This window comes from Rhincodon typus, chromosome 3, assembly GCF_021869965.1.
Source record: "Rhincodon typus isolate 14 chromosome 3, sRhiTyp1.1, whole genome shotgun sequence".
Taxonomy (NCBI): Eukaryota; Metazoa; Chordata; class Chondrichthyes; order Orectolobiformes; family Rhincodontidae; genus Rhincodon; species Rhincodon typus.
In genome coordinates this window covers 120,529,663-120,549,135 of record NC_063334.1, presented here as the reverse complement: position 1 = coordinate 120,549,135, position 19,473 = coordinate 120,529,663, and the positions used below count along the sequence as shown (strand labels likewise).

The 19,473-nt window shown below is 41.8% G+C and overlaps 1 protein-coding gene across 3 annotated transcripts in view; it reads left to right on the top strand.

The window, feature by feature from the left end:
• The window catches only part of rgs12b (regulator of G protein signaling 12b), a 199,111-nt gene that overhangs the window by 129,963 nt on the left and 49,675 nt on the right, over window positions 1-19,473 (top strand). For all 3 annotated transcript variants that reach the window (XM_020526970.2, XM_048595116.1, XM_048595117.1), the window contains exons 9-12: window positions 5,887-6,034; window positions 10,585-10,700; window positions 15,208-15,402; window positions 17,760-17,833. In XM_020526970.2, the coding sequence (XP_020382559.2) occupies window positions 5,887-6,034; window positions 10,585-10,700; window positions 15,208-15,402; window positions 17,760-17,833 (533 nt within the window). The remainder of the gene's footprint in view (window positions 1-5,886; window positions 6,035-10,584; window positions 10,701-15,207; window positions 15,403-17,759; window positions 17,834-19,473) is intronic.

The window sequence follows — 19,473 nt, the reverse complement described above, 5'->3', positions numbered from 1 at the left end:
CTTGCTCCGGAGCTCGGCCCATGACTCGCTCTGCTCCTTGCTCCGGAACTCGGCCCATGACTCGCTCTGCTCCTTGCTCCGGAATTGGAACCCTGACTCACTCTGCTCCCTGCTCCGGGACTCAAACCCCTACTCGCGCTATTCCCTGCTCCGGGACTCAGCCCGTGACTTGTGCTGCTCCCTGCTCCGGGCACCGGCTGTGCTTGTTCTGCTGCCAGCTCTGTGACTCGGCTGTGCTCGAACTGCTCCTGCTCCAGGACTATGCTCGCGCGCTCTGCTCCGCCTAAGCTCTGGCCATGATTCATTTCCCCTCATCTCGACTTGATTCTCCAGTTAGGGTAGGGTAGTTTAAGAAGTTAAAAGTTGGTGGCGGGAGTTGGGGAGGAGGCGGGGGGAAGCTGCTGCAGAGCAAAAAAAATGAAAGGGAAAGGAACTAGCGAGCAGAGGATTTCAGGCTGGAGTGTCTTACTCTGCCGCTATCTTGTCTTGTTTTGGAGGATTCAGTGATGATAACATCATTGAATGTCAAGGAGTGGTGATTAGGTTGTCTCTTAATGGAGATGATCGTTGCCTGGCATCTGTGCCACACAAATGTTACTTGCCATTTGTCAGCCCAAGCCTGGATGTTGTCCAGATTTGTTGCATTTAAAAACATGGACTGCTTCAGTATCTGAGGAGTCGTGAACAGTGCTGAATATTGTGCGATCATTGGTAAACATCCCCACATCTGATCTATAATGGAGGGAATGTCATTGATGAAGCATCTGAAGATGGTTGGCTCTAGGACAGTGCCCTGATGAACTCCTGCAGAGATGCCCTGGAGCTGAGATGACTAATGAGCAAATTAAATTCTAGTTCTGCAATAAGACACATGTTAGGACCAGTTTATGTTGTCAGTTCAATCTTAGCAGCAAGCAGTTGAGAACGTGTTTCAACATGGCTACAAAAGCATCCTTCATTCCTCTGCAATTACATTCATCATTGTAACTGTATTCAGGTGGAACGTGATAAGATGCTAAATCAGGGCCATCTTGATTTACTGTGGTGCAAGCTATTCAAACTGAATTTTGGCATGCACCATATTAAGTGAATATGAATTTAATGGAGAGAGAGAGAGACTGTTGCCTCTGAATGTAAGAGTCTAAAAATGTTAATGCTGTGGATTACATTAAGCACCACACAATATGACATTCGAGATATCAAATCAAGTCAGGTTGAAGAACAGCTTTGTCCCTCAAAGGAGTATCAAATCTCTTTCATAGTTTTGTAACAATGGGCTGAATGTTAAAAACACTGAATGATGTGGACTTGGGAGAGAAATCTGGGAGAATTATGTGAAAAGTTGAGCAAGGCCTTTCTTGACATCAGGAGCAGTTTGTGTGTTTTCAAACAGAATTCTGTACATTTAGATGAGATTCTTGACAGGGAGCAGCAAGTTGCCTATTAATGGGGATTACTGATTGTTGACCTCATTAACTGTAGATATTTTCTAATTGACTTGTTCAGAGATGTTATGACACACTTTTGGAGTTGATGGGACTTGAACCTCGGCCTCCTGATTGTGAGGTAGGAAGGCTACCATTGTTCCACAAGAGTCCTTAGGTTTCCCCTTGTAGCATTGACCAAACTAATTCATCTCAAGTATTTTCAATTAGGCTAATTCACAAGTGGAGTATAAATTGGATAACATTTGTAGCAAGTCTCCATGTCCATCAGCCTCTTTACTATACAGAAGTATGAAACAAGAAAATTATTGTCTGTAGGACTGTTTCTAAGATGTGTAGTTCGTTTTAGTCACAAAACATGCTTATTTCAGTTTGTTTTTGTTCTGGATGAATAGATGAGGTCAGCTGACTGTGCTTAAACTATTTTTTAAAAAAATCAATGTACTATTGTCTCTGATATAACCAAAAAATGCTTCTGATCTACTGAATTATGCATTGTTTACCTCTTCTGAATAACATAAATATTGTATGATCTTTTCTGCTTCTTACACCAACCAGTTAATTGGTAAAAATCAAACAATGTATAACATGTTTATAGGGGTGTCACTGCATATGTTAGGATGTTATGCATAGGCTAATATGTTATACTTGGCTAATACCTTAATTTGTTGAGAAATTTATTTCAGTGACCGTATGTAGATTTATGTTAATTGCCCTAACACAGGCCCTAATGGGTGGCATGGTGGCTTAGTAATTAGCACTGCTACCATGGATCCAGGTTCAATTCCAGCCTTGGGTACTGTCTGTGTGGAGTTTGCATGTTCTGCCTGTGTCTGTGTGGGTTTTTTTTCTTGCTGGGTGCTGTGGTTTCCTTCCACAGTCCAAAGATGTGCCAGTTAGTTGGATTCGCCATGCTAATTTGTCTGTAGTGTGCAGGCTAGATGGATTAGCCATAGTAAATGTGGGCTTATGGGGATGGGATGGGAGCATGGTTCTGGGTGGAATGCTCTTTGGAGGGTCAGTGTGGACTCGATGAGCTGGATGGCCTCTTTCTGCACTGTAGGGACTCTTATACACGCAGCACTTACAAATAGTACATGAAACTCTGTCTGATTCACTGCCCACAAGAATTTAATCAGATTGTTTTATGTTTTAATTTTCTTTTACTTTTAATGTATAAAAAAAGCTTCCCTTGAATATAGATAACATCACCTACTGTGTCAGTCTGATAACTCTTGCATGTCAGAGGTGCAACCCTGTGGTCAGCACCACACCTTAATAAATTACCACAATTTGTATGACATTTGTTTTCATTCCTTGCAGTCTTTAAAAGTACCAGAAAAATTTCATACCATCTATAGCATAAAACAAGCCATTAGCCTGGCTGAATAAAGCTGCTGCTAATGCTCCAGACAAGACTTTCCACATCAAGCAGATGTTCACCTGCACATCTGCCAATGTGGTATACTGCATCCGCTGTACCCGTTGTGGCCTCCTCTACATCGGGGAAACCAAGCGGAGGCTCGGGGACCGCTTTGCAAAGCACCAACGCTCGGTTCGCAATAAACAACTGCACCTCCCAGTCGCGAACCATTTCAACTCCCCCTCCCATTCCTCAGACGACATGTCCATCCTAGGCCTCCTGCAGTGCCACAACGATGCCACCCAAAGGTTGCAGGAACAGCAACTCATATTTCGCTTGGGAACCCTGCAGCCCAATGGTATCAATGTGGATTTCACAAGCTTCAAAGTCTCCCCTCCCCCTACGACATCCCAAAACCAGTCCAGCTCGTCCCCGCCTCCCTAACCTGTTCTTCCTCCCACCTCAAGCCGCACCCCCATCTCCTACCTACTAACCTCATCCCGCCCCCTTGACCTGTCCGTCCTCCCTGGACTGACCTATCCCCTCCCTAGCTCCCCACCTACACTCACCTTTACTGGCTCCATCCCCGCCTCTTCGACCTGTCTGTTTCCTCTCCACCTATCCTCTCCTCTATCCATCTTCTATCCGCCTCCCCCTCTCTCTCTATTTATTTCAGAACCCCCTTCCCCTCCCCCATTTCTGATGAAGGGTCTAGGCCCGAAACATCAGCCTTTCTGCTCCTGTGATGCTGCTTGGCCTGCTGTGTTCATCCAGCTCTGCACCTTGTTATCTCTAAGCTTCTTCTTACTCTTGTTACCTCTCACCACACTTTCTGCTCATCCCTCTGTGTTCAAATGGAGCTGGTGCAGATGTGAGAGTGAGGGGCCCTTGGGAGTGGCTGGGGCAGAAGTCTTAAGTTGATAGAGTTGCCTGAAGGGTGTAGGTGGCCATTGTGGTTTAGAGGCAAGCAAAAGACCTTTTGACCTTGACCATCAGGTTTCCTGAATGCAACCTAAGGTTCCTGACTCCTCTGAGAGAGAACAAGCTGACCTGACTCCATGAACATTGTGGGGGGAACTGGGAGTAGCCGACCATCTCACTGGAGCCAGCAGGTGAGGTGTGCACGGTGTAGACTTGCAACCTGTATCCTTATCCCATGTTGGTGAAAATTGTCAGCATTGGGAATGGGGGTAGGAATCCCAAAATCAAGTCCACCTGCAAGGTTTAAATGGCTCTGGAATTGTCCTGACTCCACAAAAATCTAGGCTAAATTTAATTGAAGCGGACACTGTGAAGACTACAAGTCCTGACAATATTCCTGGAATAGAACTTGTGTGGACTTGTGCTCTCAAATGAGCCATGTCACCAGCCAAACTGTTTCAGGACACTGCAACACTGTCATGTACCTGACAATTTATGCAACTGCTCAAGTATGTCTCACCCATAAAAAGCAGGACAACTCTAACCCAACCTGTTACAATCCAGTCAATCTACTCTTGGCCATCAGGAATGTAACGAAAAGTTTCATAAGGTTTGCCATCAAGCAACACTTATTAAGCACCTGTTCTCTGATACTCAGTTTGGATTCAGCCAGGGCAACTTGGCCCCTGACCTCCTTACATCCATGGTTCGAACATGGAAGCGAGTATAGAACCTGAGCTGGCTCTTGACACCATGGCATCATTTGACTGACTATGAGATTAAGAAGCCCCAGCAAAAGTGGGATCAATGGAATACAGTAGGAAAATCTCCACTGGTTGGAGTCCTAGTGCAAAGAAAGATTGCTGTGATTGGAGATCAATCATCTTAAACGAAACATCACTATAGGAGTTCCTCAGATATTAAGCTCAGCTATCTTCAGATGCTTTATCAGTGACCTTTCTTCAGTCAAAGGGTCAGACATGGAGAGTTTTGCTGAAGATTGTACAATGTTCAGCACCATTTGTGATTCGTCAGATACTGAAGCATTCAGTGTCCATATGCAGCAAGACCTAGACAGCATTCAATCTTGGAGAGATGAGTGGCAAGTAATATTTACACCAAGCAAGAGCTAGGCAATTTTCCACTGTCAATATCCTGAGCATTACCATTGACCAGAAACAGAACTGGATCAGCAATAAAAGTACTGCCAAGAGCAGGTCAAAGGTTGGGAATTCTATGGCAAGTAACTCACTTCTTGACTCCCCAAAGCTTGGTTACTGTCTACAAGACAAAACTCACAAGTCTGATGGTTTACTCTCCACTTGCTTGGATGAGCGCAACTCCAACTACACTCAAGAAGTTCAACACAATCCGGGACAAAGGAGCCCACTTTATAGGCTCCCCATCTGCTACTAGCAACATTCACTTCAAACACCATAAATGCAAAGTATCAGCAGTGTGCACCATCAACAAGATATATTGCAACAACTCACCAAGGCTCCTTAGATAACACCATACAAACCTCTACCATTGGAAGGACAAGGACAGCACATGCATGGGAATAGCACCAGCTGCTAATTCCTCTCCAAGCCTTGCAGAATCCTGACGAAGAAATAATCATTGTTCCTTCATTGTTGTTGAGTCAGATTCCTGGAACTCCCTTCCTAACAGCATTGTGGGTGTCCCCACACCCTAAGGACTGCAGCAGTTCATGAAGGCAGCTTGCCACCACATTCTCCAAGGCAATTAAGGTTTAGCCAGAAATGCTGGTCAGGCCAGCAAAGGCCGCATCAAATGGTGTTGATGGTTGATAGGATGCTTCACTGAATTACAGTAGTAAAGGTTTCTACAGAACAGCCATGAAGTTGCAACCATTTTATTTTTCACTGAACACAGGGCACAAAGGCAAATATATACTTAGTTTTCTCTGTGCCTAGGAATTTCCTTCAGTTTTTTACATAGCTATATATGAATACTTACTCGATAAAACCGAAAACTTCCGTAGAAGGGTCATTGGACCTGAAACAATAACCCCTTATTTCTCTCCATAGCTGCTGCCAGACCTACTGAGATTTTGTAGCAATTTCTGTTTTTGTTAGCAAAGGTAATGTTCTAATTGCAAGCCTTATTCACTTGTATTCATTTTTCCTGTTCCAGTCCAGTACAAGGATTAAATCGTCCAGATTGTTACCCATTGAGCTTGAAGATGATAATGGCAACAAGAAGAGGGGAACATTTTTCTCCTGGTCACGGAGGAGCCTGGGAAGAACTCAAAAGAGAAAAGAGAATGGCGATTCACATGCTGGTGAATTCTGCAGGCATATGTTTTACTGCTGCTAGACAGTCCATTTTTATTTTCGAGAGAGACTGTACACTTACCAGGTCCTGAGGATTTGTCTCTGTTTTGAGGGGTGGGGATTGGCTGGAGAAGCTGGGTTTTGGCATCCTTGAGCAAAGAAAATGGTGGAAGATTTGAGAGAGGTATACAAGATTATGACAAGTGTACTTAATGTGGACAAGGATACTTAATGTGGACAAGGATAAACTTCTCCCATTAGCTGATGATAAATGGACTAGGGTTAACAGATTTACAGTTTTGTGCGAGAAATGGAGGAATTTTATAATGAATAGTAACGACCTGAAACTTGCTGCCCATGAGGATGGTGGAGGTGGAAACAATGATTTCAAAAGGAATTTGGATAGGCACTTGAAGGAAATAAAGCTGCAGGGTTACAGGGATCAAGTGAGGGGGGGTGGTGGTGGTGTGAGACTGCTTGGCTTGCTCAATGAACTGAAAGGCCTCCTTCTGATCCATTCTCTGACAAATTCTCAGAAGGCCGTGGAGATCGGGGTCATTGCAGGTTAAGGTAGACATATCCTTGTATGCTAGTAAATTAGAGATTATCAAGGGATAGATAAGGATGTGAAAGTCAAAACACAAACAAAGCAATAGTGATCTTATTGAATGGTTGAGCAATCTTGTGGGGAAAATGGCCTAATTCTGCTCATAGTTGATATGTTTGTTCAAAAAATTCAACTTTATTTGCTATGGGATTGAGTAAGGATGTCTACTAAGGCTGTTTCAGTACTGTGACAGAAAACAGATTTAAGAGGTTAAAACACAGAATTTTGGAGAAGTTGAGCACAGATATCTTGCTTGTGAAAGAAAAGGAAGTTGGGTTGGGATACCAGTTTGCAAAGACAAAATGACCAAGTGTTGGCTTTTTTGACGAGAGCGGTGATGACAGCAGATTTGAAGACAGGCATGACAGTACCTGAGGACAGTGAACTATTAACACTATCAGATAAGATGGGTACGAAAGTGAAAATTGAAAGATCAGCAGTTTGGTGAGAATGGAGTGGAGAAAGTAAGAATGCGTCTCATTACTAGGTTAGCTTGGAGAGGCTATAAAGGTAGATGGCAGAGAAAGGTGCAATGTTAGGGTAATGCAGGCAGGAATCTTCAAGGAAATTTGGCTAAGTGGCCTTCGGGAAGTGGCCATTTTACTTGCAGTCATGCCAATCCTTGAGATGCTATAGATTTGAGGTTGATTATTTGTTAAATAGGTTTGTACTTATGAAGAGTAGTCTGAAACAAGTGTTCCTAACTTTGCTCACTGGTACCTGGTTTTTATGATTTACTGTATTCAATAGTCTGCAATTCACCAATTATTAATTTAATATGGTTTAAAATGTTGCTGCAGACTTCTGTATGAATAAGATTACTGCCTGCTGATTAATTCTGTTTGAAATCAGATCAACCAGACAGCAATATTGAGCAATCCTACTGATGGCTCAGTTGATTAAATCAATGGGTAACTAAGCCATGAGGGTCACAAGGCCTTTGGTTTGATTTCTGCGCTGTACTAAGCTAACTAATTCTAATCAAGGTTTGGCAATTAGCTTGATTAGAGAGGGGCCATTTGAGCACATGCTGTGCCATGGACAAATGGAGCAGAATTGACCTGCATTGATGCCTTTTATAGAGATGATACGAATGTTGAATATGGAACACAGACGAAACAGCCATGATCTTATTGAATAGCAGAGCAATCTTACAGGACATCATGTGATCTGATGGGGGAACCTAGCACATCAGTGCTAAAGATAAAGGTGAAACGTTTGCAACAATCTTAAACCCAAAGTGCCAAGTGGGTGCAATGTCTCAGCCTCCTCCGGAGGTTCCCAGTATCACTGATGCCAGTCTTTAGCTAATTTGATGACCTCCATGTGATATCAAGAATTGGTTGAAGGCACTGGATACTGCAAAGGCAGTGGGCCCCTGGCAACAGTACTGAAGACGTGTGATCCAGAGCTTGCCGCACCTGTAGCTAAGTTGTTCTTGTACAGTTACAAAACTGTACACGAAAAGGACAACCCTAACCCACCAGTTATTAGCATGTCAGTCTACTCTTAATCATCAGTAATCTGATCAAATTTTATCTTTAGTGATTTTATCTTTGTTACCATGACTATTACTATGACTTCAAGGCAGCATTTAACTGAGTGTGGCATCAACCTATATAAATGATCTGCAAGCAGGGACAGAGTATAACATAACAAAGTTCACGGATGATGCTAAAATTGGTGAGAAAAGCAGGCAGTGAGGAGAAGAGTTTACAGATGGATATTGATGGGCTAGGAGAATCTGGTACATGGGGTTTAACGTGTATAAGTGTGAGATTGTCCATTTTTGGCTGGAAAAATAGAAGGGCAAATTATTATTTAAATGGGAAGCAGATTCAAAGTGCGTCAGTGCAGAGGGATGTGGGCATCTTTGTGCATGAATCACAGAAAGTGTGTCTGCGGGTGCAGCATATAATAAGGAAGGCAAATGGAATCCTGGCATTCATTGCAAAAGGACTGGATTATAGAACTGAAAATGTGTTGTTACAATTATATATGGCGTTGGTGAGACCACATCTGGAATAGTGTGTTCAGTTTTGTCTCCTTGCTTGAGGAAGGATTTAGTGGCACTGGAGGCAGTTCAGAGATGGTTGACAAGGTTGATTCTAATGATGAAAGGGCTAGTGTCCAAGGAGCTGTTGCATAGCTTGGGCTTGCATTGCTGGAGTTCAGAAGAATGAAGGGCAATCTTAATTGGTAACTTAAAAGAGATTGATAGGGTGGACCTTGAACAGATGCTCCCCCTTATGGGACATTCTTGAACAAGAGCGCATAGATATAGAGTGAGAGGAAGTAGGTTCAGAACTGAGATGAGGAGAAACTACTTCTCTCAGACGGTTGTGAATCTGTGGAACTCACAGAGTGCAGTGGAGGCAGAATCAATCAACACATTTGAGAAAGAAATGGATATGTTTCTGATGAAAAGCAGGATGAAGGGCTGTGGGGCAGGCAGGTGAGTGGAGTTCAGAGCAGGATAAGATCAGCCATGATCATGTTAAATGGTGGAATGGGCTCGAAGGGCTGAATTGCCTACTCCTGCTCCTAGGTCCTATGTTCAAGGAGTATGAGCAATGAGAATTTGGGAGAAAACTGGTTGGCGTCATATGTAGCACAAAGGAAGATGGTTGTGGTTATTGGAGGCAGTCATCCCAACTCCATCACATCTCTGCAGGAGTACCTCATGAAAATATCCTAGGCCCAAATATCTGCTTCATCAAAGCTTCCATCACAAGGTCAGAAGTAGGGATGTTTGCTGATGACTGTACAATTTTCCCCACTGTTCACAACTCCTTAGACACTGTCATGTCTAAATTTAACTAGATCCGGGCAATATCCAAGTTTGGGCTGACAAGTGGTGAGTCACATTTGCGCCACATAAGTGCTATGCAATGACCATCTAGGGTAGGTAGTAGCAGAGTATTGATGTCAATGACCTAGTAATCCAGATCGCCAAGCAACACCTACATTCATGAATGAATAAAAATCAATCTTCAACAAGAGGGAATCTAATCATCATCCCTTGACATTCACTGGCTCTACCATTGCTGAAACCCCCATTATCATCATCCTGGGGGTTGCTGTTGACCAGAAACTCAACTGAACAGTGGCGGGGATCCGTGCAGTGAATAACTCACCTCCTAACTCCCTAAATCTATCTACAAAGCACATGTAAGGAGTGAGTCAGAGTGGTATCTCACTCTGTACTATTTAGATAAGCCATGGGCAGAAAGACAGAAGGTATATCAACACATATAGATAAACAATAAGTGCACTGATACACGAGGGAGTAGTTCAGCACACTTATAATTTGTAGACAATCTTTGGGGAGACAGGAGGTGAGTTAGTCACCATGGAATTCCTAGCCTCAGACCTGCTGTTGTAGCCACAGGATTTATGGCCAATCCAGTTCAGTTTCTGGTCCCATGATATTGATAATGGGCGATTCAGTGATGGTAATGCCATTTAATTGCTATTTATGGGACTTTTCTCCAGGAAAATTGATTATTATGCTTTAATAGCAGTCAACAAAAATATTTCTGCAAAGCACTTTGTGGCATCCTGCGGTTGTACAAGGTGCTGCATCATAACAATTCTTTCTTCACTTCAGTGCTGGCATTGAAAAATTGTCTCTTGGTAATATGTGGAGGTCTTTTGATAGAATGGAAAATATTCAGAAATGATCACGTATTCTGGAAGAATAAGAAGAAATAAGGATAAATAGGCCTAAAAATAAAACTTGTTATCTAACTAAAATTCAAAGACACTACCTTTTTTGTATACTATGTTCACTAAGTCACGTTAACCTTACCTTGCACTTGTTCAAAGAAGTGTGTGGATCATAATTTTATGTGGCAACAGAAGCAGTGCTCTGTTGTTTTACAGACTGTAGAGGACTGCAGGAAATAATTTTATATTCTTATACTATGCATTCTTTCTCTCACTCACTAGACCTTTCTGAAAGTAATGGACTGTCTCAGTGGCATCGTGAATCATTTGGCTCTATGTCATCTTCCACCAGCACAGAGGGGATGGCTTCTAGCTGTCCAAGAAACAACAAACAAGAGGTTAGTGCAAATTAAACAGAAATAGGGAGTAGTCCCACAGCTCACATGTAGTAGTAGTGGAGGATCTGAAGCATGATTATATTTTGAAAACATTTCCTTAGTTTAATAGTTATTCACCAACTCCAGATCATTTACAGGAAATAATCTATTTATGTCTATTTCAAAGTTAATTTAAAGAAAATGATTGGGATGACGTGTGCTGGTTTAAGTCAGTGTGCTGTACAGTTTAGGAGAATCCCAGGATTGATCTTTGCTTTGTGCTCATGCCAGTTGAGGGAATGAAGGATAACTAAAACTGGCTCAGCTTCATTGCCTCAGGGGAGCACAGTTGTCACACTGGGAATTAGGCTAATGTCTGCTATATTGGCTGCTCACAGCGTCGTCATCTTTACATTGGTGGAACCAAAAACAGAAAAGTGGTCACACTTCTGCTGTGTCCTTAAAAATGATCCTGAACTTCCAGTTGCTTGCCATTTCAATAAACCATCTTTTGCCCATGCTAACATTTCAGTTTTAGGTCTGCTGCTTTATTCCAACAAAGCTCTATGCAAGCTGCTGAGGCACTTTACAGTCTCTGGGACTCGACATTGAGTTCAATAACTTCAGACCTCTGTCTTCCATTTTGATTGCATGCCACCCTCTCTCCTGGCTGTGTCTTGTTTATGCCTTGTTTGTTTATGTGTTTGCTTTTTTTTTATTTAGTGCCATTTTGTACAAATAATTTTAGATTCTTGGAGTTCACAGGGCCATTCCTACTGAAGTCTGTGTGTTCTTAGATTAGACAAGCTGCCAAAGTCTGGCACCTTCAGCAGCTCCTTGGTATCTAGGCCCAATCATCTCAGAGCAGAAACCTCAGGGACACAGTTGTCCCTCCTCTCCTGCTCTTCTTTCTGCAGTTTGATAGAGATGCCTCTAACAGGTCCACGCCAGATACAATTCATTAAGTGTGTCACATTACCTGTAATTTTGATGTGAAGTTTCTTGCTGCAGATGATGATGATTTCTTTGCAGACTCTCTTGTTGGTGTGGAAGTCATTGATAGGTGGGTGCAGTATTTCTCGATTATCACTCGAGCAGCTTTCTTGACTATCTCAGTCCTGACACAACCCATCTTGGATCCATTATGTCCTTTACATAACTATAATTTATACCTATTTTATATCTCTATCTCTCCTTTACCACCATGAGCGCATCCTTTGCCTTTTGCTCTGGGCAGCTTCAAGATCTGTTCCTCTCACTCCTCCTCCTCCTCTGCCAACAACATAAAAGACATGAATTCTGAGCCTCTTCCAGTTTTAAAGCAGAGTCATATTGGACTTGAAACATTAATTCTGTTTCTCTCTGCATAGATGTTGTCAGACCTGCCGGGTTTCTCCAGTGTTTTCTGTTTTTACTCTAGGCTGATGTTAAGATGGTCACTTGGGTGAGGTCATGGAAATACTCTAGCTCAAAACTTAGAACTAAAACCCATAAAGGACTGGACATCTTTAAGAGAAGAGAAGAGAAGAGAAAGGGATAGAATTACTGAAAAAGGAACAGTGTTGAAATAAATGCTGAGGAGATATGGTTTATGACCAAACTCTTACTTCTTGTTCTGGAATCATCTTAGTGTTGAATGCCCTGGACATGCATGAGCTTCATAAAAGGCAGGCCACATTTACTGAATCTAGTTGGAAGTTTTGTTGAAGCAATGGAAAGTTGAGGACATGCTGGCTGTGGATTATGTCAGTATAGTTTTGGCAAAATAACAATTAAAAGGCCATTAGCAAAATTGAGGGCCATGGATTAGGGAGCGGGAGTCAATGGATAAAAATAATTGGCTAAAAGTCAGATAACAGTGGCTTGTGATAGATGGTTCTTTTCCAGACTACATGGTGACTGTGGTGTTCCTCAAGGGCCAGTGCTAGAACTGCTGTGTTTTTTGCTTCACATAAATGGCTTGGAAATTGGAACATAAGAGTAAAATTTCGAAATTTGCTAAAGATACAAAACTTGCAGGTACAGCAAACATTGAGAACAATACCAGGCCACTGCAATAGGACATTGATAAGCTAGCAGAGTGGGCAGATATTGGCAGATGGAGTTTAATACATAGAGGATGCATTTTCTCAGAAGGGATTGGGAGATGCAATCTATACTTGATGACACAGTTTTAGAGAAGGGACAGAGGAACTAATGCATGTATTATAGGTGGCAGTGCATATTGAAAGAATAGTTAGCCAGCATATGGTATCTCACACTAACTCCGCTCTCTAATCCATGACCCTCAATTTTGTTAACAGCTTTTTAAGTGGTACTTTGTCAAGTCTGTATAGACACAAATTAACTTTTCCATGCAGGAGAGGTAATGATCTGGAACTCACTGCCTGTGAGCATAGTGGAAGTTGAGATGATTTTAAAAAGAAATTTAATGGAACTTAGATATACAACAAAAATAGAGGATAGAGTAAGAAAATGGGACTGACTGGACTTTTTTTATAGGAAGTTAGCATGGACAATGAGTATAATGGCCTTAATCTGTGCTATTTTCAATTTCTAACCTTATACAATTGAGGACTATACAATTATACACTATACTATTATACAAATAGCAGACATATAAAATGAAATGATTTGATCTTATTGTGTTAAGAAATATAGGCTGGAATTTTACACCTAGCACAGGAGCAGTCTTCTAAAAGGGTGGGGTTCGCATAAGATCTGAGGAAGGGTCACCGGACCCGAAACGTTAACTCTGTTTTCTCCTTCACAGATGCTGCCAGACCTGCTGAGCTTTTCCAGCAACTTTTTGTTCACATAAGATCTGGTGGGATATTGTCTGGTGGGGGAGTGGGCATATTCAACAGTGAAGTAACAAGGTGTAGAGCTGGATGAACACAGCAGGCCAAGCTGCATCAGAGGAGCAGGAAAGCTGACAAGAAGGGTCTAGGCCCTAAACGTCAGCCTTCCTGCTCCTCTGATGCTGCTTGGCCTGCTGTGTTCATCCAGCTCTACACCTTGTTATCTCAGATTCTCCAGCATCTGCAGTTCCTACTGTCTCTTCAGCAGTGAAGTAGTTGTTAGACAGTCATCATTGGATGAACACCAACCCTTACGTAGCTAATTAATGACCTCTTAAGGGCCTCCCACCCACTGCCCTTCAGTCTCCCCTTAAATGCTCAGCAGGAGGGGCATGCCACACGGACAGGTGCCTGCCTATCTGCAAGCTGTTGACTGTGCCCCCGCTGTTGTGATTGTAACAAGGTCAGCCAGATGGACCTCATAGGATATGAGTTTCCTGATCGGGGCTATTAATCTGGCCCAATCAGGGAGCCTTGGCTGACGGATAAGAACAGGAGTGCCAGAAATCCTGTTCACTCTGACAGCTGGCTCTGAGGGAGCTGGATCAGTGTAAAGGGCTTTCTGCATGTAAATAACTGGTGACTTGGTGATGGGATACCAGCCTATGTGGAGTTATTTCACCCACACCCATACAAGCATCCTACCCCATCTTGTCTTTCCCCCTTCCCCCTTCCCTGTCCAGCTAATGGTTCCCTCACAACCTCCTACATGTCTGGTGCTGCTGGTAATAAAGAGCAGCCAGCCACGTGACTGATTGGCATTTGTGAGAAGATCTCATAGTGATAACTCCTTGGGTGTGTGGCCCACCACCTCCCACCCTAACCTGAGCTGGTGCCCATAAAACAGCAGACAGGGCTGGCTTCAAAATTGGGAGCTTGCTCCCATTTTGCAAAAAGAAGATTAGCAGGCATCTGAGTTTGTTAACAACCATTTAACCTAAATATTGCATTGCCCATGCCATAATAGGGTTAGCGTTGGCAGGACAGTTTAGGGTTTTTTATTTAACCAGAAAAAGTGAGATTTGGAGGGATTGCCCTGTATCTCTGTTTATCATTTACTTGATAGCCATCAATCTTGCTTTCCCATCTCTCTACCTAGGCTCCCAACCATCCCTAAATATAAAAAAAACACATTCTGGGTGCTGTATCTGTCTTCATCCTGGGTCTTTATGAAGTCCTAGCAATGTCCACTGCTTGGTTCTAGCACTGCTACAAGTACGAAAGCTGCTGGCCAGTCACATTGGAGGGTTATGAAACATCCATGCGTTATTGCTGGAGGGCATTCCTGTTTCACATAGGTCGGATGGCATCTGCCATTTCATCCAAATTGGAAAGCAATATCTCCCCAACAGTTCAACCCTATGTCAAATGCAGTGCTATTTTTATCTGACAAATGAACAGTTAGCTAGCACAAAGTACACTGTGTTTAAAATCACGAGTTATTTTTTTAAAAAATCTTAGCTTACAGTGTACTTTTCAATTATTTTCCAAGACTATCTTTATTGATATTATTTGATGGGTTTTAGTTTTATTCTGAGAAAATATTAGAAATAAGTTTTTATCTATAAAGGATTATTATTGATTTAGGTTCTACCCGCATCGATTGTATGTTCCAGTTTGTTGCTCTTAGTATTCCAGCTTGACCGAAGATCTTCTTTTTCCAAAAGAACGTTTCTGCAAAAGTACCTGTGACTGAGAGAGAAAAACGTTCAAAACACTGCACCGTGAGTCTGCCGGATGGTTCCTTGCATACAGTTACGATCCAAACCGGTATTTCTATTAGAGAACTGTTGACAGAGCTCTGTGAGAGGTTACAAATTCAGTTGGCTGCCGTAGATCTTTTTCTGGTTGGAGGTGACAAGGTATGTAATGTGCATCTTCCAACGATGGTGTGAATAAATATGTGGATGAGAGTGTTCATGATGGTGGGATTGCGTTTAGAGTTGTGCATGCCAGTGAGTGCCGGTGAAGAATGGAAAATAGCTGACAGTTATAAGGGGGTGGTATAAAGAGCAACAGTGGTGTTACTTCTTATTCACTCATGAGTTGTGGGTGTCACTGGCTGGGCCAGCAACTATTACCCATCCCTAATTGCCATTTGAACTGACTGGCTTCTGGGCCATTTCAAACAGGAGTCAAGAATCAACCGTGCTGCTGTTGGTCTGGAGTCACATGTAGGCCAGACCAGGTAAAGACAATAAATTTCCCTCGCTCAAGACATTAGTGAATCAGATGGGATTTTATAATAATTGACAATGATGACATGGTTGGCATTATCTTGGGTCTCTGGATACTACACCACACCTGATATCACTAGATAAGAAATCCAGATAGCCCAGTTAATACACTGGAGACTTTGGTTCAAATTCCATCAAGGTAGTAGGTGGAATTTAAATTTGATTAATAAAAATAAAATCTGGAATGGGAGCTAGTCTCATTAATTGTGACTGTGAAACTATCATCGATTGTCGCAAAAATCCATTTGCTTCACTATGTCCTTTAGGACTAGAAAGTTCCCATCCTTACCCAGTCTGGCCTGCATGTGATTCCAAATCCGTATCAATGTGACTGGTTCGCAAATGGCCTAGCAAGCCATTCAGTTCAAGGGCAATTTGGGTTGGGCTGCAAATACTGCCTTTTCCAGCAATATACATATCTATGGTAGAGTAAGGAAAAAAATTAAAACAGAAATTCAAAAGCAGGGCAGTAACCATGAAGAGTGGGAAATAAATGGCATCAAAGGAAAAGTGAGCAGAAAACAGGTGAGAAAGTAGTATTGAATAGAGGAGCAGGAGTTGAAATTATTCCTTTTGAAGAATTTAGGGGAAGAGACATGAATTCCAGCTGCAAAGGGAGTGCCAGAATTATGGGGGCATGAAAGGGATATGGCCACTATTAACTCCTGGTGGAGAAAATAGAGCCAGTTTGAGCTGACACGGAAGAGAAAATGCTTCTTTTTAGGAGGAGGAGAGAGAGGAATAATGCAAGTAATTGAGTAGGTTCAAGCAGGAGAAGAGTTCAAGGTTGAATTACAGAGAAGAATGACAGCTTATCACAAGGGTCGTTGGCACTGACCTCTCTTAAAATGCACCACCAGTTTATTCTTTGATAATGCAAGCTTAAGTTACAAATACCATCTAATAACCTGTTGTTGTATGTGTAACATTGAGAAATTGGTTCTTTTGAATCGGTTTGAACCTTCTTTACTTACTTTGTCGATTGTCATACACTGTTGTGTCAAATGTGGTTGTTAATTCTGGGAGGATCACTGTTGTTAAATTATCAGACTGCTTATCTGATATTTAATACTGGCTGAACAAAAATTTCCTTCCCTTAAATACAGATGAGATTGAACCCATTGTTTTCAGTCTCACCTGTGTTTTTGTTTCAATTTTTTTCTGTTCCCTAGCTACTGATTCAATTCCTCTTCCTGGCAACAGTCTGAGATTAAACTAGCCTATTTGTAATCTTGGTGTCACATTTGATCATGAGATGAGCTTCCGAACTCATATTGGAGGCATAACCCAAAACTGCCTATTTCATCACCCTTGCATATATTCATGCCTTCTAGATTGATCTCTAGATTTGATGATCAAAAGCACTTGCCATAGATCTCCACATTCCATTCTCCCCAACCTTGAGATCATTCAAATCTTTGTAGTCTGTGCCTTAACCTGCATCAAATCCTGTTGCTTTGCATACCTGTGCTTGCTGACCTACATTGACTGTTGGTCAGCCAATGTCAGGACTTTGAATATTTCATCTTGTTTTCAAATCCTTCCATGCCATCACCTGGCTCTAATCTCCTCTAGCCCAACAATCCTCTGAGATCTCTGTGCACTTGTGCAACCCAAAGTTAATTGCTCTACTAGTAGCGCTTCTGCACGTCAGTGCTTAGCCCCACACTCCAGAATTGCCTCTCTACATTTTCTCAATTCTACTTCCCTTTCTTCCTTTAAGACATTCTTCAAAGATTCCCTCTATGCCCATGTTTTTGGTCATCAGACCTATTAATTTACAAGGCTTGGTGTCATACTTAGTTCCTTTGTTCACATTATGGTCCCATGAAATACCTTGGGACATTTGATTAGGTTAAAGTATCTAAATATATTGTTGTTGAGAAGACATATTGCTTAAAAGAGTTTGGGTCATTTTATTGCATTCTATTTTGTTGAACATTTCTGCAATGTTTTCTTTTCTTGACTGATTTTTTTTAAAGCCTCTTGTACTTGATCAAGACTGCAACACATTGAACTCACGAGAGATTCGATTAGAAAAGCGTACACTATTTCGGTAAGTTAACACGTTGTTATGATTGAGATATGACACGTGTAGACCATTCAGCCCCTCAAGTCTGTTCTGCCATTCTTTAGACCACAGCTGATCTGTATTTTAACTCTATTTACTTTGGTTCCCTAACACTTAATTAACCTTGCCTCACAGAAATCCATCAGTGTCAGTTTTAAAATGTTGAATTGACTCCAACAGCTGTTTGGGGATGGTGAGGAGAGGAGTTCATAGATTTCCAGTATCCGTTGTACGGTGTTTGTGATGTAAAAAATGCAACATGAATAAAATATGAACTATAAATTCTGTAGCCAATAAATCTGTGTTGTTTAAAGTTTCTGTTTGAAACATCCTGTCATTTGTGTGCACCCATGGGAGCTGCCTTTTCCTGATACATTGCAGTTACCATAATGGAAATCGATTTAGTCAGGATGATGAATGACAAATGCAGGGCTGGCTTGTAGGACCAAGATTCTGGGAATCATTTTGACAACTTGTCTTAATTAATGATTCCCTACCATTGTCTTTTACTTTCAAATCAATTAAATTCAGAGTTTCCATAAATTGTTGCATTCCTGTCGAAAGGCTTTTAGTATTTTCAGTAATAGGAATTGATTAGTGTAGGCTAGATTGATTGTTTTATTGTTAAATTTACTGCTAATGTTAAAACTGAGATTGATGCTGTTTTATTAACCAAAGGTATTAAGTTAGGTTGAATGTCAACCACAATCATATTGAATGACTAATACTTTTCTCTTCACAGATGCTTCCTAACCTGCTGAGTATTTTCCACGTTTTCTGTTTTGAATTTAGATATCCAGCACTTGCAGTAGTTTGTTTTTGTAAGGAAAAGTAATATTCAGTGCTGCAGAATACTTCTCATCCAACAGCACATGCAGCTTTAAGCTCAGTCGAGTGATTTCTACATTTCTATATTTCTGTTTAACCACACCAACTAAGGGCAGATAGGGATAAGCAATGAATGCTGGCCCAGCCAACGCCCCAGGAATAAATGAAAAAAACCAAAAGAATGTACTGTAGCCCCACAGGAGGCTATTCCATCCTGTATACACCAGCGCCCGCTAAAAATTGGGCTGTGATCAAACAAATTTATTTCATGTTTGACCCTTACAATCAACGTCTCATTTGTATGAGCCTGGACTTGATTCCAGCCTAGGTCCCAAAACCATTTCTATTTTTACTCTGTCCCCCTAGGATAATTGAGGAGGATGGGTGAAGAATAGTGGCATGGTCATCAGTAAATCAGATATCCACCTACTGTGCCAGAGATCTGTGGAATGTAAGCCCTTTTTCATGCATTTTTACTCAAGGATCTTGCTGTTTGTGCCTTTGTATTAATGCATGTGAAGGGTGCAGGACATAAATGCTTCTTTGGTTGCACTGTAAACATTGCTCAAACACATTTGGTAGGGATCATTGCAATTAATGAAGTAGAGAAAAACCAAAGTTACAACACTTCTCAGATATAACACAGTGTGGAGCTGGAGGAACACAGCAGGCCAGGCAGCATCAGAGGAACAGGAAAGTTGACGTTTTGGGTTGGGATCCTTCTTCAGAAATGGGCTTCTTCAAAAATTGCCCATTTCCGAAGAAGGGTCCCGACCTGAAACGTCAACTTTCCTGCT